Source organism: Ceratotherium simum, chromosome 17, assembly GCF_057802395.1.
Source record: "Ceratotherium simum simum isolate JZ-2026a chromosome 17, ASM5780239v1, whole genome shotgun sequence".
NCBI lineage: Eukaryota > Metazoa > Chordata > Mammalia > Perissodactyla > Rhinocerotidae > Ceratotherium > Ceratotherium simum.
In genome coordinates this window covers 32861891-32882987 of record NC_141916.1, presented here as the reverse complement: position 1 = coordinate 32882987, position 21097 = coordinate 32861891, and the positions used below count along the sequence as shown (strand labels likewise).

At 39.8% G+C, this 21097-nt stretch overlaps 1 protein-coding gene across 5 annotated transcripts in view; it reads left to right on the top strand.

The window, feature by feature from the left end:
* LOC101407294 (fatty acyl-CoA reductase 2-like) overlaps window positions 1–21097 on the top strand; it is a 126145-nt gene that overhangs the window by 60708 nt on the left and 44340 nt on the right. For all 5 annotated transcript variants that reach the window (XM_087442623.1, XM_087442622.1, XM_087442621.1 and 2 more), the window contains one exon: window positions 18845–19020. In XM_087442623.1, coding sequence (XP_087298749.1) covers window positions 18845–19020 — 176 coding nt within the window. The remainder of the gene's footprint in view (window positions 1–18844; window positions 19021–21097) is intronic.

Here is a 21097-nt window from a genome sequence, read left to right as displayed (position 1 = left end):
GGAACCCTCAACAAATACATGTCATTAGCCTGGGTGAGGTTACATGTCCATTTTCTGAACCAACCTGTGTGGCCGGAGGTATACCGTGTACTGATTTGTTCAGAAACTCCAGATCTAAGCCAATCACTGGCCAGGGAGTAAGAGTGCACTTAGATCTATAAGCCTTTCCCTGGCACTGGAGTGAGATCATCTCCTGAGGCACAGTGGCTAGTGAAGCAGAGAAACCCTCTGAATGATAATCCAGATAATTATCAAGAGATAGAGGAATGGATGTTAGGAACCAAGCATCCTGAGAAGAGCATGGCTTCAGGAGCCAGACAGACCTGAGTTGGTGTCCTCTCCCCACTACCACTGAGTAGTGAGCCTTTACATAACTGAGCCTCGGTTCCCAAATAGGGAAACTAACGGTCATTGTCTTTTGCTCCATTGTAAGATGTCAATGAGTTTATATACGAAGGGCACTTAGAATAGTGCCTGGACCATGACAAGGGTTTGGCAAATATTAGCTTTTAATATTATTATTAAAGTATGGGCGTTTGAGCTTTATCTTTTAGGGGACAGTGCTCCATTGAAGGTCTTTTTTGTTTCCTGACAGCTAGATGATTTCCTACCACTTAATAATAGTAAAACAGTACTCAAGTGATGGAAAGGTAGAAAGACGGAAAATGGGAAAGATAATTGTTGGGTCAGCAATGAGTTTATTAGTTGAATAATTGCAACAGAAACCGTACTACTTGGCCCTAACAGAAGAAGTTTGCCAACTCCCGGAATAGAGGATCAGAAAAATGCCTTCTGACACAGAACACCTAAACATGTTAGACAAAATATGTTTGTATAAAATAGTCTTAAAGCATAGCTGAGCTAGAGACGAAGCAAGAGCACAGGAGACCATGAAATATTAGCCACCCGGGAATTCTCCATAATCTTGGAGAGGACCTTGAATTGGGGGTGTAATCAGTCATAACTTAAATAAGGTGCAAGGAGACCCAAGCTGACATATGGGTTAAAAAGGCAAAGTAGGGACCGGCCCTGTGGCTTAGCGGTTAAGTGCGCACGCTCCACCACTGGCAGCCCAGGTTCGGATCCCAGGCGCGCACTGACGCACCGCTTCTCCGGCTATGCTGAGCTGTGTCCCACATACAGCAACTAGAAGGATGTGCAACTATGACATACAACTATCTACTGGGGCTTTGAGGCAAAAAAAAAAAAAAAGGAGGAGGATTGGCAATAGATGTTAGCTCAGAGCTGGTCTTCCTCAGCAAAAAGAGGAGGATTAGCATGGATGTTAGCTCAGGGCTGATCTTCCTCACCAAAAAAAAAAAAAAAAACGGCAAAGTAGAAATTCTCTGTGGGTTTTGTTAGTGTAAAACTCAAAATAATTGGCTTTTTACTTTGACTAATCCAAAACATACCCATCAATTTGTCATCTTCAATGCAGAGATAAGTAAACTGGAGCTTGATGGTAACTTAAAACCAAGAAAAACCCAACCAGAAGCCATTTGCCAAATTCTGAATGCTTAGGACTCTCCCTTTCTAACCTAGCAGATATCTTCCAATTGCAATTTTAAAACCTCTTCTCCAAATCTTTCAAGATGGCCCCACTTGTATCAAGTGCAGCATACAAAGTTAGCTCTCTGTAAGCAGTCTTATCTACCCATCCCTTTGCTAAGCCTTCCTTCGCATAAGCTCCTAAATTCAACCTCAGAATAAAAAGTATTTTTCTTTTGTCATTAAAAGTCTATCCTCTGCCTCAAAGAGACTTTGCTGTCATAGTAAAACTATTGAAGATATGCATGAGCATTTTAAAACAGAACAATTGATCTAGCATCAAAATGCTCAAGAAATTGAAATGTGTAAATTTCTTCTTAAGTTTCTATCTATTTCTTGTTCTGTAGCCAAGGCATTAATTATATTTCTATAAATTTTTTTACTTACGTGGTCAGATAGAACCATGCAAAATGAACAGAGCCAGGGCTTCTACCTAAAAGGAGAATGATGTAGTTTAATATTTTTGCAACATTTATTTTAAAAATGAAAATATTCCATAGGAAGTCTGATTTTCCTCTATTTGGTTAGAATTTGGAGGGTAAAGGTATAAGCTGGTTATTCTAAACATGTGGCTCACCACAACCCACTCTCCAATTTAGGGTTATAATTAAAGGAACACACTCATAAAACTTTGATTCTCTAGTAATTCTATCTGCTTTTATGCTTTCCTAACTTCAGATTCAGTGAGAGTAAGAGAGTCTTAGGTTTGGCAAACAATATACCGTTTGCTCAAATGTGTTGGATTTGCCAAAACCAATAACATATTTATTATCCCAATTTTTTCCCTTTAACTTTTAAATCTAAAACCTTTTCGTTGTCATTGTTCTCACGTGTCACCACTGTGTCTTGTGCATCTGGCACGGTGCTTGACACTTAGTAGGTAATCAACCAAATTTGTTGAATGAACAAGTTGAACGCATTCCAGCTTCTCAGTGGTCTTGTCTGGGTCCAGGCCAGCTTTACTTCTACTGGATGGCCCCTCTCATCCTTGGCTTTTGCTTCAACGTGAGAACTTTCCTGTCTGGGTTCGACCTCAGATTCTGCAAATATTTATGAAATGTCTCCTACGAATCAAGGCCCAGTCTACATTCTGCCATTTAACTTAATTCTGACACAGAGTGATGTAAGTGCAGGCATACCTTATTCCTAAGTAGGCCTGCTGTCGCTTTTAAGGAGTATTTCCCTCCAGCCACACACAGTAATGCATCAATTCTGACTCACCTTAAGTAACACAGTGTTCTTCATAGTGGACTAATCATATCAGCTATCTGAAGCTTGGAAGTTTTTCTTTAAGACATAATAAATAAAAATGTTACCAGTTTGCCTGTGATTCCCACTACATCCCTAGGAAATATGGTCAAGAGAACATCTGCTCTATCCATCAAAACTCGTGCATCTGCTTCATTCCTTTCCTTTCCTGGTACAGACAGCTACTACCTCTCACTTCCTGTTTCTGTGTTTCAGGGGGAGACAATTAAGTGGGAGATGCTTTGGAAAAAAAGATATTTTTAATCCATTGGCCACATGGAACTGGGGCTCAAGATTCAGAAGAAAGGATCAGTTTTCTCACATGACTGGTTTCTTAACTATTTTCAGAGCACTTAAAGGAACATATCAAGGGAAGGAAAGGTGTCTGAATTAATGGCAGATTCTTGAGGACTTTCTCACAAAGATAATTACAGTGGCACTCTGAGAAAACAACCAGAGACACACATAAATAACGTACAAATGCATTTACTGTAGTATTATTTGTAGTAGCAAACACTGGAACCAATCTGAATATTCCACAGTAGAGGAATGATTCAATAAACAATGGTACACACACGTGTTAGATGAGTAAGGATGCATTAATACGCACATTTTATCAAATATTAAATGACATGAGAAAATGCTTATAATACATTCAGTACAAAAAAAAAAAAGCACACAAAATCATAATCTCAAGTAATGGCCCTAAATGCTGATGGGACCTTGAATTAATTTTATCTTTTGGAACTTCCAAATTTTCAAATTATAATTATAAAGAGCATGTGTACTTTTATGGTCAGGAAAAAAGCATCCTTTTTCACAGTGAAAAATAAGAACAGTAACCTTTTCCCAAAGTTTTCCAAATGTAATTACAACGAACATGTTTTGCTTTTATAGTGGGAGAAAAACACTCACTTTTTAAAATAGTAAATAAATAAGGCAGCAAAGCAATCATGAAATTTCCAAAATTATGTCATTAGATATAAGTTCAGTTGATTTTTGGTTTTGAAACTGTTTATCAAAATTAAATAGTTTGACTTATTTTTTATTACTGATATGATTTCAAGTTTTCAACATTTGTTTTTTGTTTTTTGGGGTTTTTTTGGTGAGAAGGATTAGCCCTGAGCTAACATCCATTGCCAATCCTCCTATTTTTGCTGAGGATGATTAGCACTGAGCTAACACCCGTGCCCATCTTCCTCTACTTTATATGTGGAATGCCGTCATAGCATGGCTTGATAAGCAGTACGTAGATCCTTGCCCAGGATCCGAACCCATGAACCCCAGGCTGCTGAAGTGGAGCACGCAAACTTAACCACTATGCCACCATGCTGGCCACCTCAACATTGTTTTTTAAAAACTCCCAGTTTCCTTCAGAAAATCTGGGAAGCTTCTAAGGATAATAAGCCAAATTTCATGTGTTGAAATGTTGTTACTGTACAAAGGGCATGATCTGCTGCCCACAAGACAAAAGCCAATCTTCAAGAGGCAAGATGGTGGAAAAGAAAGGGCAATTTATTACAGCTTGCTAGCAAGGGGGAAGATGGCCAACTAATGTCTCAAAGAACCATCTTACAGAACAAAGATTGCAGGCCAGTTATATAGGGGGCTGGTCTCCAGGTGGGAGAGGCATCTGGTCTCTGGGTGGGGGCATCTGTCTGATCTCTAGGTGAGGCATCCATCTGACCTCTAGCTGGGGGCAGACATCTGATCTTAGTTCCTGATAGTCTTCGGTTTTACTGGATATGCATCAGAGACCAGAGCAATGCCCTGTACCCTGATCTTTTAGTTGTCATTGATGATGGCCATCAGCATAGACTCTCTGCCTGGGGGTCATCACATTCCTAAGGAGCTCAAGAGAAGAAAGTTATCAACTTATAGCAGCTGGGAGGGGCCATAAAATCCACAAAGCATGTCTGGGCTAGCTAATCAGAGGTCATTCAAAGTTACAACAGGATTTCTTTTCTACAATATGGCTTCCCTTATGTCAACCTTGTGTTGAGCCGGTATCAGTGTGAACGTGCTCACCACAGACCCATGATATTCAGCTGTGGGTCCCTAGGGTTACCAAGCTGGCTACTTAGTCTCTTACATATGAAAAATGCACTCATTTAATTATGAACCAACCAACTTTCCATTGTAGCAAAAACAATTTTAGGTAGAAAAATTGGTATTTTATTTATTTTTCTATCTTGAATATGGCTTTGCTTAACAAGAGATGACTCTTTCCCACTATAACAGATAATTGCACACAAAACATTCAGTTGTGAAGTTCAAAGAAATGTCGAGAGCATTTTGAGGTTCTTTAGTGCCTTAAAGATGTGTTTCTTTTTACAACAATCATGTCCATTGTTGGGGAAGAGGGAGAATCTCTCCCCGCCCTTTCCCTAAAGGTTCTTATGGGTGGCCAAATAATTAAAAAGGCAGGTTAGCAGGAGAAAAATCAAACAAAGTTTAATAACATGTATTCATGGGAGAAATTCAGAAAGAGAACTGAGCAACTCGTCATTCTGACTAACTTGCTCCCTTAAGTATATTCAGCTAAAAGCAAGGAGGGTTTTGAGGGGTAGTGGTTTGGGATTTCAGAGGGGAAGAAGACAATTCACATGGAGATGGAAATGCAAATGTTTGTCAGGCAAATTTTATTGGGCCACCTAGAGAATGTGGCCTGGGAGATAATTTTTGATAAGATGGGCTTGTTGGTGCCTTTCTTATCACACCTATTTTATGTTAGTCTACAGCCATCATATGATAGTGGCTCCTTCCTGGAACAGGCCTTCTATGTTAAATTCTTTAGGCAGTTTGGGAGGGGAAGCTCAAATATTCTTCCTGAGTCTTCTGAGCCTTTATTGTCTTCAGCTCCAAATAATCCTCATATCAGAGTGGTGCATCTTGGGGCAGCCTACCCTGAACACCATCACCATTTATATCCATTTAGCATCTTAAATTGGTCACAATCTACTTTGAATGACTCTTTAAGAAAACCATAGGAAGACAATATCCATACCTGAAAAATAAAACTCCAAATAGTTGAAATTATCTTAAGAGTCAGGTTGGGGCCTGCCCAGTGCTGCGGCAGTTAAGTGCGCATGCTCCGCTGTGGCAGCCTGGGGTTCACAGGTTTGAATCCTGGGCATGCACCAACACACCGCTTGTCAAGCCATGCTGTGGCGGCATCCCATGTAAAGTGGAGGAAGATGGGCACGGATGTTAGCCCAGGGCCAATATTCCTTAGCAAAAAGAGGAGGATTGGCATTGGATGTTAGCTCAGGGCAAATCTTCCTCACAAAAAAAAAAAAAGAGTCAGGCAGTTAATTAAGAGTGATTGTGAGCTCAGAATTTTAAAAAGGTTTCATTGAGAGAATACCAAAAATTGTTGGGCTTTTCCTATTAAGCTATAGTGATCAGATAAAGGAAGGGTTACAACAAGATTATGATACTGAGCAATGGACTCGCTCTGCTCACTGAGATCTGAGCCAATTAATCACAACGAGTTAGAGATTGAGAAATGAAGTTTAATTAGATTGGCTGGCAAATTGGAAGACAGGTGACTAATGTCTCAATGACCCATCTTCAAGGCTTAAAGAATCTTGAGGCAGTTATATAGGGAAAATGGGCAGTAAGGAGGGGGTCCAGGGATGTTGGTCTCCAGGCATGACAGGCTCCAGACATTACATTGTTCCATTCTTCTGTCAGCTGTGATGGATACCTTGTAGGTGTGTTTCCTGCCTGTGGTCAGCCTGTTCCTAGAGAGAAACTCACAGAACAAAGTTTTAATTTATCAAGCTATTGGGGAGTACACACGTAAGTGGAGGCCATAAATCAGGAGAGCATGTGAATTTTTTGGAGTACGTGCAGAGCAGCGAGTAGTCACACAGAGGAGGGGCTGGGGCCATTTAGTGTAACAAGATGGCCTTACTTATGCTCACTTACAATTTTCTCCCCATCAGTAGTAGCTCATAATCTTATGGTCAAGGGGGACACAGGGCATTGTAATTTTTCTAGCTACTTCCTGCAGAATCAGGATGTCATAGGGGGACCATAGCATGGGCAAGAGTTACTTTTCTTTTGACCCCAATAAATGTAACTGTGAGAAGAAGGGTTAGATAGAAGAGATCAAAGTTCTCTTTTAAAGATGTATTTTAGCTCTTTGAGGGGTTTCGCCACCCATTTTTCCATGAATACAGGTAGAATACTTTCCTGTGATTTGAGGGCTGTCTTGATCTGGGAGTGATGTATGCAGGGTTTCACACCTGCAAGTTTTATGGATGAAGAGTGGTGAGAAGAAACTTAAAGGAGCCCATCCATTTGGGTGACAACTGGTTTTCAGGTCCCCGGTCTTTCCAAGTTTTCAGCAAAACATAATCACCAAGTCAGAAGGCATGTGGAGGGATGTCAGACGGATATGCAGACCTTTGAGAAGCAAACTCATGGACAGAAGTTAATACAGTGCTTAATGATTTAACATAATTAGTAATCATAACATTCCTTAAAACATCCAGAGATTCAGTCCCAGGGGAAGATGCCTGAAAGAGTTTCCCATAAAGAATTTCAAAAGAACTCAATTTAAGTCCACTTTGGGGAGCTACTCTAACCCATAGCAGGGCAAGGGGCAGTGTCTTATCCCAAGTTAGTTGTATTTCCTGATAGATTTTGGTAATGGTTTTCTTTAAGGTATGATTCATTTTTTTTTTTTTTCCATTTTTCCAGTTGATTGAGGTTTCCAAGCTGAGTGTAATATGCATCAGATGTCTAAGCTTCTGGACACTTGTTGAGTTATTTGGGAGACAAAATCTTGTCCATTATCATTCTGTAAGGTATTAGGCAGACCAAACCTAGGGATGATTTTTTTTAGCAACATGAAACCTTTTTAGCAACAAAAACCTAAAATTCCCAGCTACCTGGGGCATCTGGGTAAAGTCTATTTGCCAGTCTTCAGTAGGCCAATTTCCTTTACCTTGGGTGCCCAGATATGGGGGATTGGAAGCAGTCTTGGGGTTGTTCTTTGCTCAGATTATGCAATTTTTGATCACCTGTTGTATAGTCTTTTGTAAGTGAGGACCAATGATGTACTTCTGACCACATTGGAGGGTGGTGTCTCTTCCATAATGAGTACTCTCATGTATTTGTGTCAAGATAGGATATAAGAGGGCCTCAGGTATTAGTATCACCCCCTGGGCATCCTCTTTCCAGCTTCCTGGGTGTTCGATGTCGTATCTCCATTCTTTAGTTTGTTTCTTATCCTTTTCAGAATATATTGGCTTGTAGGCAGTAAGTTCTATCTTTGACGGGAGAGATCACATCACAGCAGGGGTGTCAGTCTTAGGAGCCCGTTTGGCTGCTTGGTCAGCCAGTCTGATTCCTCGGGCAACAGAGGTATTGTCCCTCTGGTAGCCAGCGCAATGCATAATAGCTACCTGAGCAGGCTCATTTATAGCACCAAGCAGTTCTAAAATTTCAGGACCATGTTTTATTTCCTTTTTCCCTGTTGTTAAGAGTCCCCTTTCCTTCCAGATTGCCCCATGAGCATGAACTACAGCAAAGGCATAACAGGAATCTGTGTATTTTTACTCTCTTCCCTTGATGTAGCTAGATGTAGAGCCTGAGTGAGAGTGATGATTTCTGCCTTTTGAGCCAGTGTCCCTGGGGCTAGGGCTTTAGCCTCTACAGTCTCTTGTGAAGTTATGACTGCGTATCCCATGCATCTCTTACCTTGAGCCATGAAGCTGCTGCCATCTGTAAAGAGTTCCAGGTCCGGTTCTTCCAGTAGACAGTCCAACAAATCAGGTTGGCTAGAATACACTGTCTCAATAACTTGTAAGCAGTCATGTTTTAAAGCTTCTGATTCTCATTAGGGAGCAAGGTGGCTGGGTTTAGGGAGGATAATACTTGCATCCATACATTTGGATTGTCCAAAAGGATGGCCTGGTATTTGCCCATCTGTCCTGAAGTGAGCCGGTATCATCCTTTTTGTTCTAATAATGTGAATACTTGATGTGGCACATATACCGTGGGGGGGGGGGTTGGCCCAGGGTGAATTTTTTAGCTTCCTGCAGCATGTCACAGGTAGCAGCCATTGCCCTGATGCAGGGATCACCTTTGACAGTTTGATCCAATTGCTTGGAAAAATAAGCCATCGGCTAGGGGGTCACGCCCAGCATTTGAGTTAAAATCCCCAAGCTTATTCCCTACCTTTCATGTACATATAGGCTGAAGGGCTTGTCCAAGTTAGGAAGCCCCAAGGCTGGGGCTGAAATTAACTTTGCCTTGATGGTATCAGAGGCCACCTGACATTCCTTTGTCCATTCTAGCGGCTCCGGGTCTAGACCTTTTAGAGCTTCATAGAGGGGTTTTACTATGAGACCATAGTTAGGAATCCAGATCCAACAGAAACCAGCCATGCCCAAGAATTCTCATAGCTGTCGCCAGGTGGTGGCAGGGCTCAGGCATGCTATAGCCCTTTTTTGGTCTGGCAGAAGTTCCCTCTGGTCTTTTGATAATGTAAACCTTGAGTATGTAACTTTTTGTTTGCAGATCTGTGCTTTCTTTTGTGAGACCTCATACTCACATTCAGCCAAATTATTCAAGGTCTTTATTGTGTTGGCCAGACACTGTTCATGGGTGGGGCTTGCTATCAGCAAGTTATCGATGTAATCTAACAGTAATCCTTCTTATAATTGTAAGTGGCTCAAGTCTTTAGCTAGGGCCTCCCCAAATAGTGTAAGGGAGTTTTTGAAGCCCTGGGGGAGCACTGCCCAATGATATTGTTGAGTGGTCTGAGTGTCTGGGTCACATCACTCAAAGGCAAAGAGTTGTGATTCTTCTGCAAGCAGTATGCAGAAGAATGCATCTTTTAAGTCCAAAACCGAAAACCAGCCATATTCACCTGGAATGTTGGTTAGCAAGGTGTAAGGGCTGGGCACCACACGATGCAGGTCCTGAACCACCTCACTTACGGCACGAAGGTCCTGAACGAACTGATATTCATATTATATGGAGACTGGCAAGGTCTGATTAATCCTGCCGCCAGGAATTTTTGCAGCACTGGCTGAATGCGTTTCTGAGCCTCCTGTTTTAGCAGATATTATTTCAGGCTAGGTTTTATCTTTCGGGTTTTCAAGGATATATGTATTGGCTGGACATTCTTTGCTTTCCCAGGCTTTCCATCTGCCCACACATCCGGTCTTACCTCCTTGAGAATCTCCAGTGGCAGCGGGTCCAGTGGTGGTGTTTGAACACCTAGCAGGGCCATCTGGAGCCATAAGGGTGATTGTTCCAGTGGCACTTGGACCTCTAGCTGGCCTGGAGCAAAAGTCACTTGAGCATTCAGTTTACATAGAAGGTTTCGTCCCGGGAGGAGAACAGGGCATTCAGGCATATAAAATTTTTACAATTAAAAAGATCCAAGGTAGAGAAAGGAGAGTGCATACAAATGAAGCCAGGCAGTTGCCCTTGTCCATTTACGCTTATGGGATATTGTCTCAGTGGAAATTGCCCCACTCCAGGAAGGGCTCCCTGACTGAATTGTGTCCCTTGCCAGGTTCTAGAAGGGGAGAGCCCCTCTTTTACACAGTCCTTCAGGCATTTTCCCCTCGAGCAAGCAGTGGGCCTGGGAAAAGGGGGATGAGGACAAGGAGGAGCTGGGGGACTTCTCAGTCCATTGTCCCCTCTTCCCTGATCTAGATATAGCAGCATATAAGGCTTAAACATAGGGAATTTTCTTTTTTTTCCTTTCCTTCTTGTAGAATAATTCTAGCTGCAAGATCATATCATAACTGAGTGACCTGTTTGAGGACCACTTATCTTCTGAGCCCAGTGTATGCTGGGGCCAGGCTACATTACAGTGAAAGATCATCTTTTTCTTTGTCACGGGCTCATAACTGAAATCAGCCCAAGTGGCCCACATGTACCCTAGCAGTCCCTTTTTTTGGAATGGACGGAGTGGTGCCCATGGTGATAAAGTTTGCGTCTGGCAATTAATGGACCGGGAAAAGGGTGCAGTGCTCAACTCTAGGTGTTCAGATAATTATGGGACTTATCCAAATCCCATTCAACCACAGCATACAGTTTTCACACCAGTGCTAAACAAGCCAGAGGCAAGAGGTAAGATCTAATTTCCCAGTGCTGGTGTAGGAGGCAAGGTGCCTGGCAGAAAGTTTCTATTTTGCTGGAAGTCCAAGTCCAGCTTACTTTAAGCCCAAATTTAACTTCCACACAGTGACAGCAAGGAAGGTGCTGGACAAGACAGACAAAGAGGGGGAAAAGATGGTCCAGCTGTGCTCCCACAGCTTCCGCCCAAGGGTTAACACACAAACAGCAGTGACTGCATTGAGGCGTACAATTCCAGCTTGACACTTCACAGAATAGATTGCAAAATTTACCTCCCCACAGATGATGTAACAAGCACTGGACGTATGCTGCGGGATTCTGAACAGAGAAAAACTGGCACACAGACTAGTGGAACGATACACACGCTCTGGAGAACAGACTATATATGCATGCGCACCACAGAAAAACCAAAGACTAGTCTTCCAGATAATATACTAGGCAGTCCATACTTTCCTTTATCCCTAAACAACGGCGCCTAAACCAGATGGACCTTGGCCTGCCCAAGGCCCCCAGACAAGGAAAAAGGCATATAGCTCCCAGGAGGTGCACTCTGGACGACTCACCTAGCTGCAGACGTAAACTCCTCAGCTTACGGTCCAGTCATTCGTTTCCCGATCACTGAAGCGTTAGAGGCAGTCGGCGAGACAGGAAGCCACAAAGGGAATTTTCCGGGTGGAAAAAAAAGAAAAAGCTGCCCACCAGTTGCGGGGGAAAAGCCCAAAACAGCTTCCTCCAAGTTGACTAGCCACGGGCAGAGGCTAGTGTCCATCTGGGTGGCCAAAATTTGATACGGAGCAATGGGCTCGCTCTGCTCACCGAGATCTGAGCCAATTAATCACAATGAGTTAGAGATTGAGAAACGAAGTTTAATTAGATTGGCCAGCAAATCAGAAGACAGGTGACAAATGTCTCAAAGACCCGTCTTCAAAGATTATAGAATCTTGAGGCAGTTATATAGGGAAAATGGGCAGTAACGAGGGGGTCCAGGGATGTTGGTCTCCATGCACGACAAGCTCTAGGCATTACCTTGTTCCATTCTTCTGTCAGCTGTGATGGATACCTTGTAGGTGTGTTTCCCACCTATGGTCAGCCTATTCCTGGAGAGAAACTCATAAAACAAAGTTTTAATTTATCAAGCTATTGGGGAGTACATATGTAAGCAGAGGCCATAAATCAGGAGAGCATGTGAATTTTTTGGAGCACGTGAGAGCCGCAAGTAGTTCACACACAGGAGGGGCTGGGGCCATTTAGTGTAACAAGATGGCCTCACTTATGTTCACTTACAATTTTGCTGGGTTTGGATTGCATCATCTGAGAAGAACAGGCAAAATTCAGGGTTTCTAGGGAGGGACAATCCTGTATGATGTCCCCAGAAAGTGGATTTATCAACAGAGGCAGAATTTGGGAGGTTGCACTGGATATTTCAAGTCAACTTCTCAGGAAAACTGTGAATAACTCAGTAAGCCCTAATTTTCACCTGAGTTAAATCAACTTTGAAATAGCCTGGAGACCTTTGGGTCACACTCTGGGCCCTCAGTTCACAGAACTGATTAGGTTCAAGACGATAGAAAAGAGCAACATTTTATAAAATAGTTTCTTGAAACTTTCTGCAAGACTGTCACTGTTTGGAAGTCTCTAGAAGACATTAGATAAATTAATTCCTAAGAGGAAAAATAATGCATTTAAGCAAATTGACTTTAAACTAAAAAAATTGACTTTGACACAAACAACACCTGCAAAGAAAAGGCCAACAATCTGAAATTGTTGAGTATTAAGAAGCACCCAACAGAAATGTTAATTTCGTTTTATGTAAAAGTTCCTTGTTAATTTTCAAAGACTCTTTCATAAGGAAAAAAAGCATTTTCATGTTTGGTCCAGGCTACCCTGTGTAAAATATTCTTGTTCTCAACCTCCAAAAATGAATTTCTGATTGACATTAATGATTCTACTGAATCTCTATATAAAGTAAAAGCAAGTGGAAACAGAAGTTTGTTTTTTAAATTCCCAATGCCAGTTTTGTTCCATTACTATGTTTTATTTTTTCTAATAAATTAATTACCCCACCAAAAGCAAGAGGCTTCTGTAAACTTGGGACAACTAAAGGGAATATAATCTTGTTAGGAATTTAAGTTTCCCATGATTAACAAACGCTCACTTTTAAAAGAGTATAACAGGTCTTTAGTTTGACAGTTACCCAACTCAGATTAGTTGAAGCATGTAAAGCCTCTCCCCAATGGGCCATTTCCTTTCTTTTAAGAAAAAAAAACACCCTAAAGAAATTGATTTAGTCCTGGGGATATGCTAACAGTCACAGAAATAGAAGCAATTTATTTTCTCAATCTCTTATTTTCTTTTATCATCCCATTCACTAGTTAATTCAACCACTGGCATGATTTCACATGTTGAGCTTCTTTCTTTCTTTTAAAATTTCTTCCAATCACATCAAGTCTTTCTTAAAGCTTCAAGTTGCCCATACTTATTTCACTCAAAAAGTCAATGAGCAACAGGATTCGACATGGCTCTGGAATACATTTGGTTTTCATAGGTATCTGGATTACGTGGTATAATCAGAAGCCTTGGGATGACCCAACACACACAAATACACACACACAGAGCTGTCTGATTAGCAGCTTTTAAAAATGGAATCTTGGGGATGTGGGAAGGGAGTGTTCCTATTATTGAAAACCTATTAAGTGGCAGGCACTATGCTAGGCATCTGATTTTCATCACCCTTTTAATCTCACAAAATTCTGTGGTGTTCTATATTGCTACCTCACAAATGAGTGGGTAATCCAAGAAAGTTGTCACCTATCCAAGGAAATGCCAAGGAAGTGACAAAGCAGAATTTAAATGCAGTTCCGTTATCTCTAAAGCCCATGCTTTCCCCACTGCATTGCATTGCCTCCCCTAAGAAATTGCTTCCTCTACACTCTGATTACCATGCCCTGCTCCCCAGTTAGTATTTCTCCCAATGTTGACAACTTCATTAGGAAGGTAAAACTATGGCCACTTCCGGATTAGTATCATCACTTTTCCCATCCTTTAGCATGGATAATGCAAAGATGCCACCAATTCTGCTGGAGAGTAGAAATAGTCTTAAGACTGGTCTCCATCTTCCTAGCCACCCAGCTCCTTTCTTGCCCAGGTACTTATTCTCAAAGAACTCTGTGAAAATGACCTTGGGGAACAAAGCATAATAAGATGAAGAACTGAACATTGTATCACCTTTGGCATTTATTATAGATTCTTATGCAAAGTGAAAATTTTTTTAATGCAAAATTGTTTTTAAGAATAGCAGAAAATATCTGCATCATTAGTTTCCTGAGGTCACAGAATGACATAGTCCAGGGATTGGCATTTTAGATAAATATGCAAATGAAAACACTGAGGCCCCAAGATGTCACTTGCCCCAGTCACGCAGCTAATAAATGGCAGAACTAGGATTCAAACCCAGGCCTCCTGACTCCAAAGAGCCTGAGATCTTTCCAGCACACCAACGGGTCTCACCCTCAGTGTGTATCAGACTCACTAGAGAGCTTGTACAAAGTGCGGATGCCCAAGCTTCAACTCAGAACTGTTGAGTCAGAATCTCCAGAGTTTTCTTGAGTCAGGATGTCTGAAGTTTTTGTTTTTTAAACAACTTCCCAGGCAAAATGCCAAATGCCAAAGTTTGATAACCAGGCTATTACACCATACCGCCTTCTGGTCTTATAGAAATAGTCCTCACTAAAGCAATAGAACTTCTAGGTTAATCCTTTATATCTTATGCCAGTTGTTAGTGAACTAGCAAATCCTAACATTTTGTAAATTTTTGTGGTTATTTACATTGGTATGATAGTTTTTTGCCTTAATTTACACATACTTATTTATGTTTAATTGTTCTCAACTTAGTAAGTCTTTCTTGTTCGAGAGCTAACTTACAGAATCCGTTGATTTGCTTTTACTCAGCATTCTCAAATTTCTCTGATAAATGTTATAGGCTCTTTAGGACACCAGATATTCCACAGAGATTGCCCTTTAGTTTAAGGGACTTTACCCTTTTTATCCCAAAGTAAAAACATTAAGCAAATTTTGGTGGGTTATTGGAACTAAATGATATAGTAATATTTGAAGAGACGGACACAGTAAACTGAATAAAGATCAAAGACTGTCATGATTATTAAAGATACGATTATTTTCAACGGTCCCCAAGAAGTAGTGACCAAATCTACTGTGGATACCTCTAAAGTGAGGTCATGTGGATAACAAGTCGATTGCAGAAGTCCAAGTTGAAGACCTCTCCATTGTTTCAAAAGCATAACATAAATGTCATGACCCCATCTCTTGCCCAATTCCTGCTTCTAATAAAAATGCGGTCTTAGTGTCTGGCCGTAGAAGTCATGCCCAAGGAGTTTATTGAATCCAAAAATTTCTCTTTCTGGTTTTCTCATTCTGCTGAATTTTCTTACTCAGGATTTGCAAAGTTTCTCTCTTGCCTCTGGGCTATAAGTAACTATTGCCATAAATAGAATAGTCTCTCATGTTTAAAAACAAATTGAGAGAGAAATATTTGCCTATGTAATGTCAAATCAGTGGAACACTCCTAAACTTTCCAAGAGAAATGTGTTTTGTTATCAGTTTGAAATGCTTAGATCACCTCCCAGCTGTTATCTGTCAGTGACCACAGACAGTCCTGCTCCCATTAAGAGTACTGTTTCATAAAATGGAAAAGCAGCAGTCCCTCTGCTTGAGTTTTCATAAGTGGCTGTAGTTACTCAACTCTACCTTCTCGGTCCTATGCCATTAAAGAAAGAATACATGAGAAGGGATATGATAAACCCTTAGAATCTAAAATAATTACATGAAGTTCGTTATTGGTGGAACTTCAATGAAATTCTTGAAATTATATTTTTTCTTCACTCACTTTTATTCTGTCTATTTTTTCTTACCTTTAATTAATGTCTCGTATGAGCAAAGAAACTTTCAGAAGAGCTGGTGTCTACTGAGATTCATTTGCATCATTTCATCTGTCCTTCATTCTTGTTATTATTACAAAAGAAGGGAGTCTGCTCTGAGGCTTTCCAGCTCCTTGACAGTTAATACCCAGGACCCCAGGGAACACTTTGTGTCTTCTTTTAGTAGTAAATATCTGCTGTCTCTCATCCCACCAATGAAGAAGAGTGAGTAAGCAAACAACTTCAGGAATCAAGCTCCCATTTACGGTTCTGTTCCTCTTCTTACAGTAATTAATTTCATTCAACAAGCAAAATTTGAGTCCTTCCAATGAACTGGGTGCTGTCGAGCATAAAGATAAACAAGAATCAAGGATTTTACAAACCAAAGGGGGAAATTTAAGCCATGACTTTAAAAATGGAGAATTTTCAGAGTCGGTATTTCTTCAAGTATGGCACCCAGACTGTCAGACCTATCTGTGTGGCTAGTTAAGAAATACAACTTCCTGGTTACATACCAAACCTACGTATGAGTCAAGATCTCTGAGAGTGGAGTAAGGAAATCATTTTAACTGGTTCCCAGATATTTTGTATCCCTACACAGTTTGAAAACCACTCATGTCCTGTAACTGCCCTGGGCGGTTACAGAGAAAAATAAATCATACACAATTGTTCAGCAGCAATTATCCATGTTAACACTCCAACTAGAAAAGTTCTCATCTTGGGATCAGTTAAAATCAGCTCCAGAACTTGATGTGAAATGCAACTCCTGGCTATGCCTCAGTAATTTCTTATTTAGTAGGTATGGGAGGGGGTCCAGGAATATACATTTTTAATAGCCATACTAGTGATTCCAATGCAGTTCGCATGGTGGATAACACTTTAAAAAGCACTGACCTGTTGGCTGGCAGTTGGCTGTAGTCTCTAGCATTCTATAAATAGAATGGATGTGAAAGATCCATAGAATGGAATAGAAAGGATGTGGCAACATTTAAAGAGTATTAGTTTGTTAGAAGCTATAGCAGTATGGTGAGACTCCAGCCACGGAAAGTCACATTATTAGGAATGGGTAATAGAGTAAACTGGAACTCTTATTTAGCACTGTAGTTGGAATTGATGCAGCCAATTCATTGATTCTATTTTGGCTGACCATAATCAATACCATCTGGATCAGAAAACTCAGATTTTTTTCAATTGCACTATGTTCATTCAGATATGCTCTCTCATTTGAAAATATAAATCAATAAATAGAATATAGATTGGGACATTATTTCCTTAAAGAGTAATTATCTCCTAAAATAGGCATGCTGTAAATTGGTATCTTGGTGCTGTTCAAGATCGCTCAGGTTGTCTGAATGTACCATATGGTATAACAGTATTCTCTGCCTTTAAAGTCACAAAAACCAAAGGCAAGAGAAAATCTATACATGGCAGCATACGCCACATGTGAGGAGGGTGCTAGAAGGGTGGACACTGACGTCATCCTCCACTTCTTGCTCTCAAGCAGCCAGAAATTATCACAGGCCAGAGTCAAAGACTCCACAGAATCCTAAATAAATTTCCCGTGAGTAAAATCTATCACGCAGACTCAAAAAAGAGCCTTCTACAAATTCAACTAATAACAAAGAGGGAAATTGTACAACTTTTAGATAAACGTATCCAAAAATATCCGATATGTGTTTGTTGTACAATGAACATGAACTACGAGAAAGAAACCATTTGACTATGAAAGCAAATATTTTTCATGCTATGATCTACCGAGAGTAGAAGAGCTGTTAAGTATCTTTCTGGAGAACCACAATGACCTTTGTTGAGAATGTCTCTTAGACACTTTATCAACCTTATCAATCCCAGATGTCAAAAAAGTGTTGAGGATTGACCTAACTTCCAAATTATTTTCAGAATTATAGTAACACCCCACTGACCCTATAGTGCAGAAAAATGGTACCTCAGAGACAGAAGTATATTAACTTGCCAGGACAATATATGGATTCAACTCTCTTCCACAGTCACTCTTACTGAATTCCCAGGATGGCCTCTGAACATGGTCTTGCCTATTACAAATGAGACATGATTTCTCTGACTCTCTGAGGTCAACTTCTTAGTGCCTAATAAAAAAGCCCGGGGTAGCTCTCTAATGGAGAGAAAAGGCTGCTACTAAGGATCGAGGAAATAATGAAAATTCGTCTGTGGTTAAAGGGGAGAAGAGGGCTGTCTCTGCCACTTCACTATGATTAAAACCACAGACTAATTTTCTCTCCTCTTAACCTTTCTAAACATTTAGCCTTACTTTCCTTTTCCTCACTGTTAACGTACCATGCCAATACTACAGTAAAATTTCATTTTATCCAAATAGGTTGGAACCAAGATCATTTTATTAAAATCATATTTTCTGAGAAAATGGAAAATACCAATTTAATCTAAGATCTTCTGTGTGAAGGGGAAAGTAGAGACTCCGATCCATCTGAATAATTGTAATAAAAGCTAAAACTGCCACTGCCCCTTCCTTTGTTCTTGTATAAATTAGAATATTAAAGAATTAATTAGGTGCCGGCCCCGTGGCTTAGTGGTTAAGTGTGCCCTCCGCTACGGGCAGCCCGGGTTCAGATCCCGGGCGCGCACCGACGACCATTTTTTCCCAGCGAAAAATGGAAACAGTCACCATGTATAAACATGAAGCTGCCTTTCAGGGGACAAGAAGATGGAGCAGGATATGAATGACTTACGTTCACTCCTTCACCCCGAAGGAGGAGTTCAAACCACGCTCCTTCCTGGTTATTGGAACTGAAGTTCAAATGATTATCAGATGAAAAGGAGCAGGAATTATACTAAGCTGACTTTGAATTGCATGAAACAAAGCAAATGGCTCTTGAGTAGATGCCTTCTTTGAGTGATTTTAGTACACCTAAAATCAATCTTTGAGAATTATAATGAAACAAGTCAGTGAAAACAAGAACAATGTGATGGTGATGATGATCTCCGTATATTGATTTATATTTATGTTTTAGCTCTTTGAAAAAGTCAAAGAAGTTTGTCCAGACGTGCATGAGAAGATCAGAGCTATCTCTGCAGATCTCAATCAGAGCGACTTTGCCATCAGCAAGGAGGACACGCAGGAGCTTCTCTCCTGCACAAACATCGTCTTCCACTGTGCCGCCACTGTACGCTTTGACGACCATCTGAGGTACATTCCCATTTCCCTCTCGTGGCTTCTATGTATACGTGGTGTGCACCCATGTCTGTCTAAGTTTCTTTATGGTTTCTGTTACAAAAAAAAGATGTATTCGCAATGAAAAAAGAATACAAGGAGTAAAACTTCTTCAAAATCTTACCATCCAGAGATAACCCTTTAATATTGTGGAGAACACCCATTCCAACATTTCTTTATGCAGCCCTGCATTTCTTAAATGCAGATTTAAAAATAATAATTTTTAAATCATAATAAAATAGATTTATGTTCACTTTACAAAAAAATGGCATCATATTGAGAATGATGTTTTGCAAGATGCTCAATTATATTTTTGGATATCTTTCATTGTCAATAAATATTCTATTATGATTTGCAATGAGTACATGACTTTCCATTGTACGTAATTATCTATAATACACTTAACCAGTTCTGTATTGATGGACATTTTTTGGATTGTTCTAGTTTTTCGCTATTATAAACAACTCTGAATGAACATCTCTGTGCATTGCATATGTTTGTTTTTATACCCTTGGGTGCGTTCCCTTTGGGGTAAGTTCCCAGAAGTAGAATTGTCAGATGCGTACCAGATGTGCCCAGGTTATGAACAGCTTACATTTTGACATGTCATCCTAAATTGCTTTCCCAAAAGGTGGAATCAATTTACACTGTCCCTATGCACATGAATCTCATGTCTGACACAAATAATACTGTATTATAATGTTTTAATTCTATTTAACATTGTCAATATGATAATGGAAATGGCATTGTATCTTTTGATTTTTACTTATTTGATAATTAGAAAGGTTGAAGATGTTTAAATGCTTATTGGCATTTTATTCTTTTGTGAAATGTCTATTCATGTTCCTTACCTATTTTTCTCTTGAAACCATTTTTTCTTGTCAATTTTAAAACTTCTTGGAAGAGTTAGCATATTAACTCTTTGTCTTTTATAAGGTTCAAAGTATTTTAATAGTTCATCATTTGTCCTCAACTGTTTTTATTATTTATGCAGTTATTTATAATTTCTTCCAGTATTTTTGTTTTATTTTCACATTTAAATCTCTGACTCATTTAAAATTTATTTAGCTATAAAGAGGAATAGTCCGGAAACTTCTGTAAATAGTAATGTAGGTGTTAATGTACAGTAACTTTTTAAAAAATTTCTAACAGGTGGTCATTTCTTAAACGACATTTATTAAATGATTTATTTTTACTCTTTATTTGAAAGGAAACTCTTACAATATATTAAGTTCCCATTTTTGAACTCTTTATTTTGTTCCATTAATTAGGCTTTCTCTTCCAGTACCACAGTATTTTACTTACTGTAATTTTTATTTTATTAGGGAAGTATACACACATCATTCTCTTTTTATAGTTTTTCCTGACTAGTCTCACTTACTTAGATTCTTGATTAAACTTAGAATAATTTTGCCAAGTTTTTACAAGTGTTGAGAGTTTGATTGGGATTACCTTGAATATGCAGATTCATTTAGAAAAACATATTTAAAACATTGGTTCTTCCTGTCCAAGAACCATATGTCTTTCTATTAGTTCAGTTTTTCTGTTCTGACCCTTAATGAAGTTTTATGGTTTTCTTTATATAGAGCCTAATCATTTATTATTAATTTGGTATGTTTTATAAATGTTTGACTTTGAATGTGTGCTTTTCTTCCATTTTACTGTCTAATTTTTATTTGTATAGCTGCTGTTTTCCAGATATACAATTATATTCTGATAGTGATTTTTGTGCCTGTCTGTACAATATTAGATCTGATCATTAGTTTTGTTTTCCTCTCTAATGACAAGGCTGGAACTTCAGAGCACTGTGAAGCAGTAGTGGTGTTGTAGACATCGTTCTTGCCCTGACTTGAAAAGCAGTGCTCAACTTTCACCATTAAGCATGATTGTCGTTGTTAGTGCCACGGAGTTGATTCCGACTCCTAGCTTCCCTGTGGACAGCAGAGCGGAACCCTGCCCTGAATTTTTTGTCATCCTCTCGCCTTCCAGTGCTCTATCAGACAATACTCCACTGCTATTCATAGGGTTTTCATGGCCAATTTTTTTGGAAGTG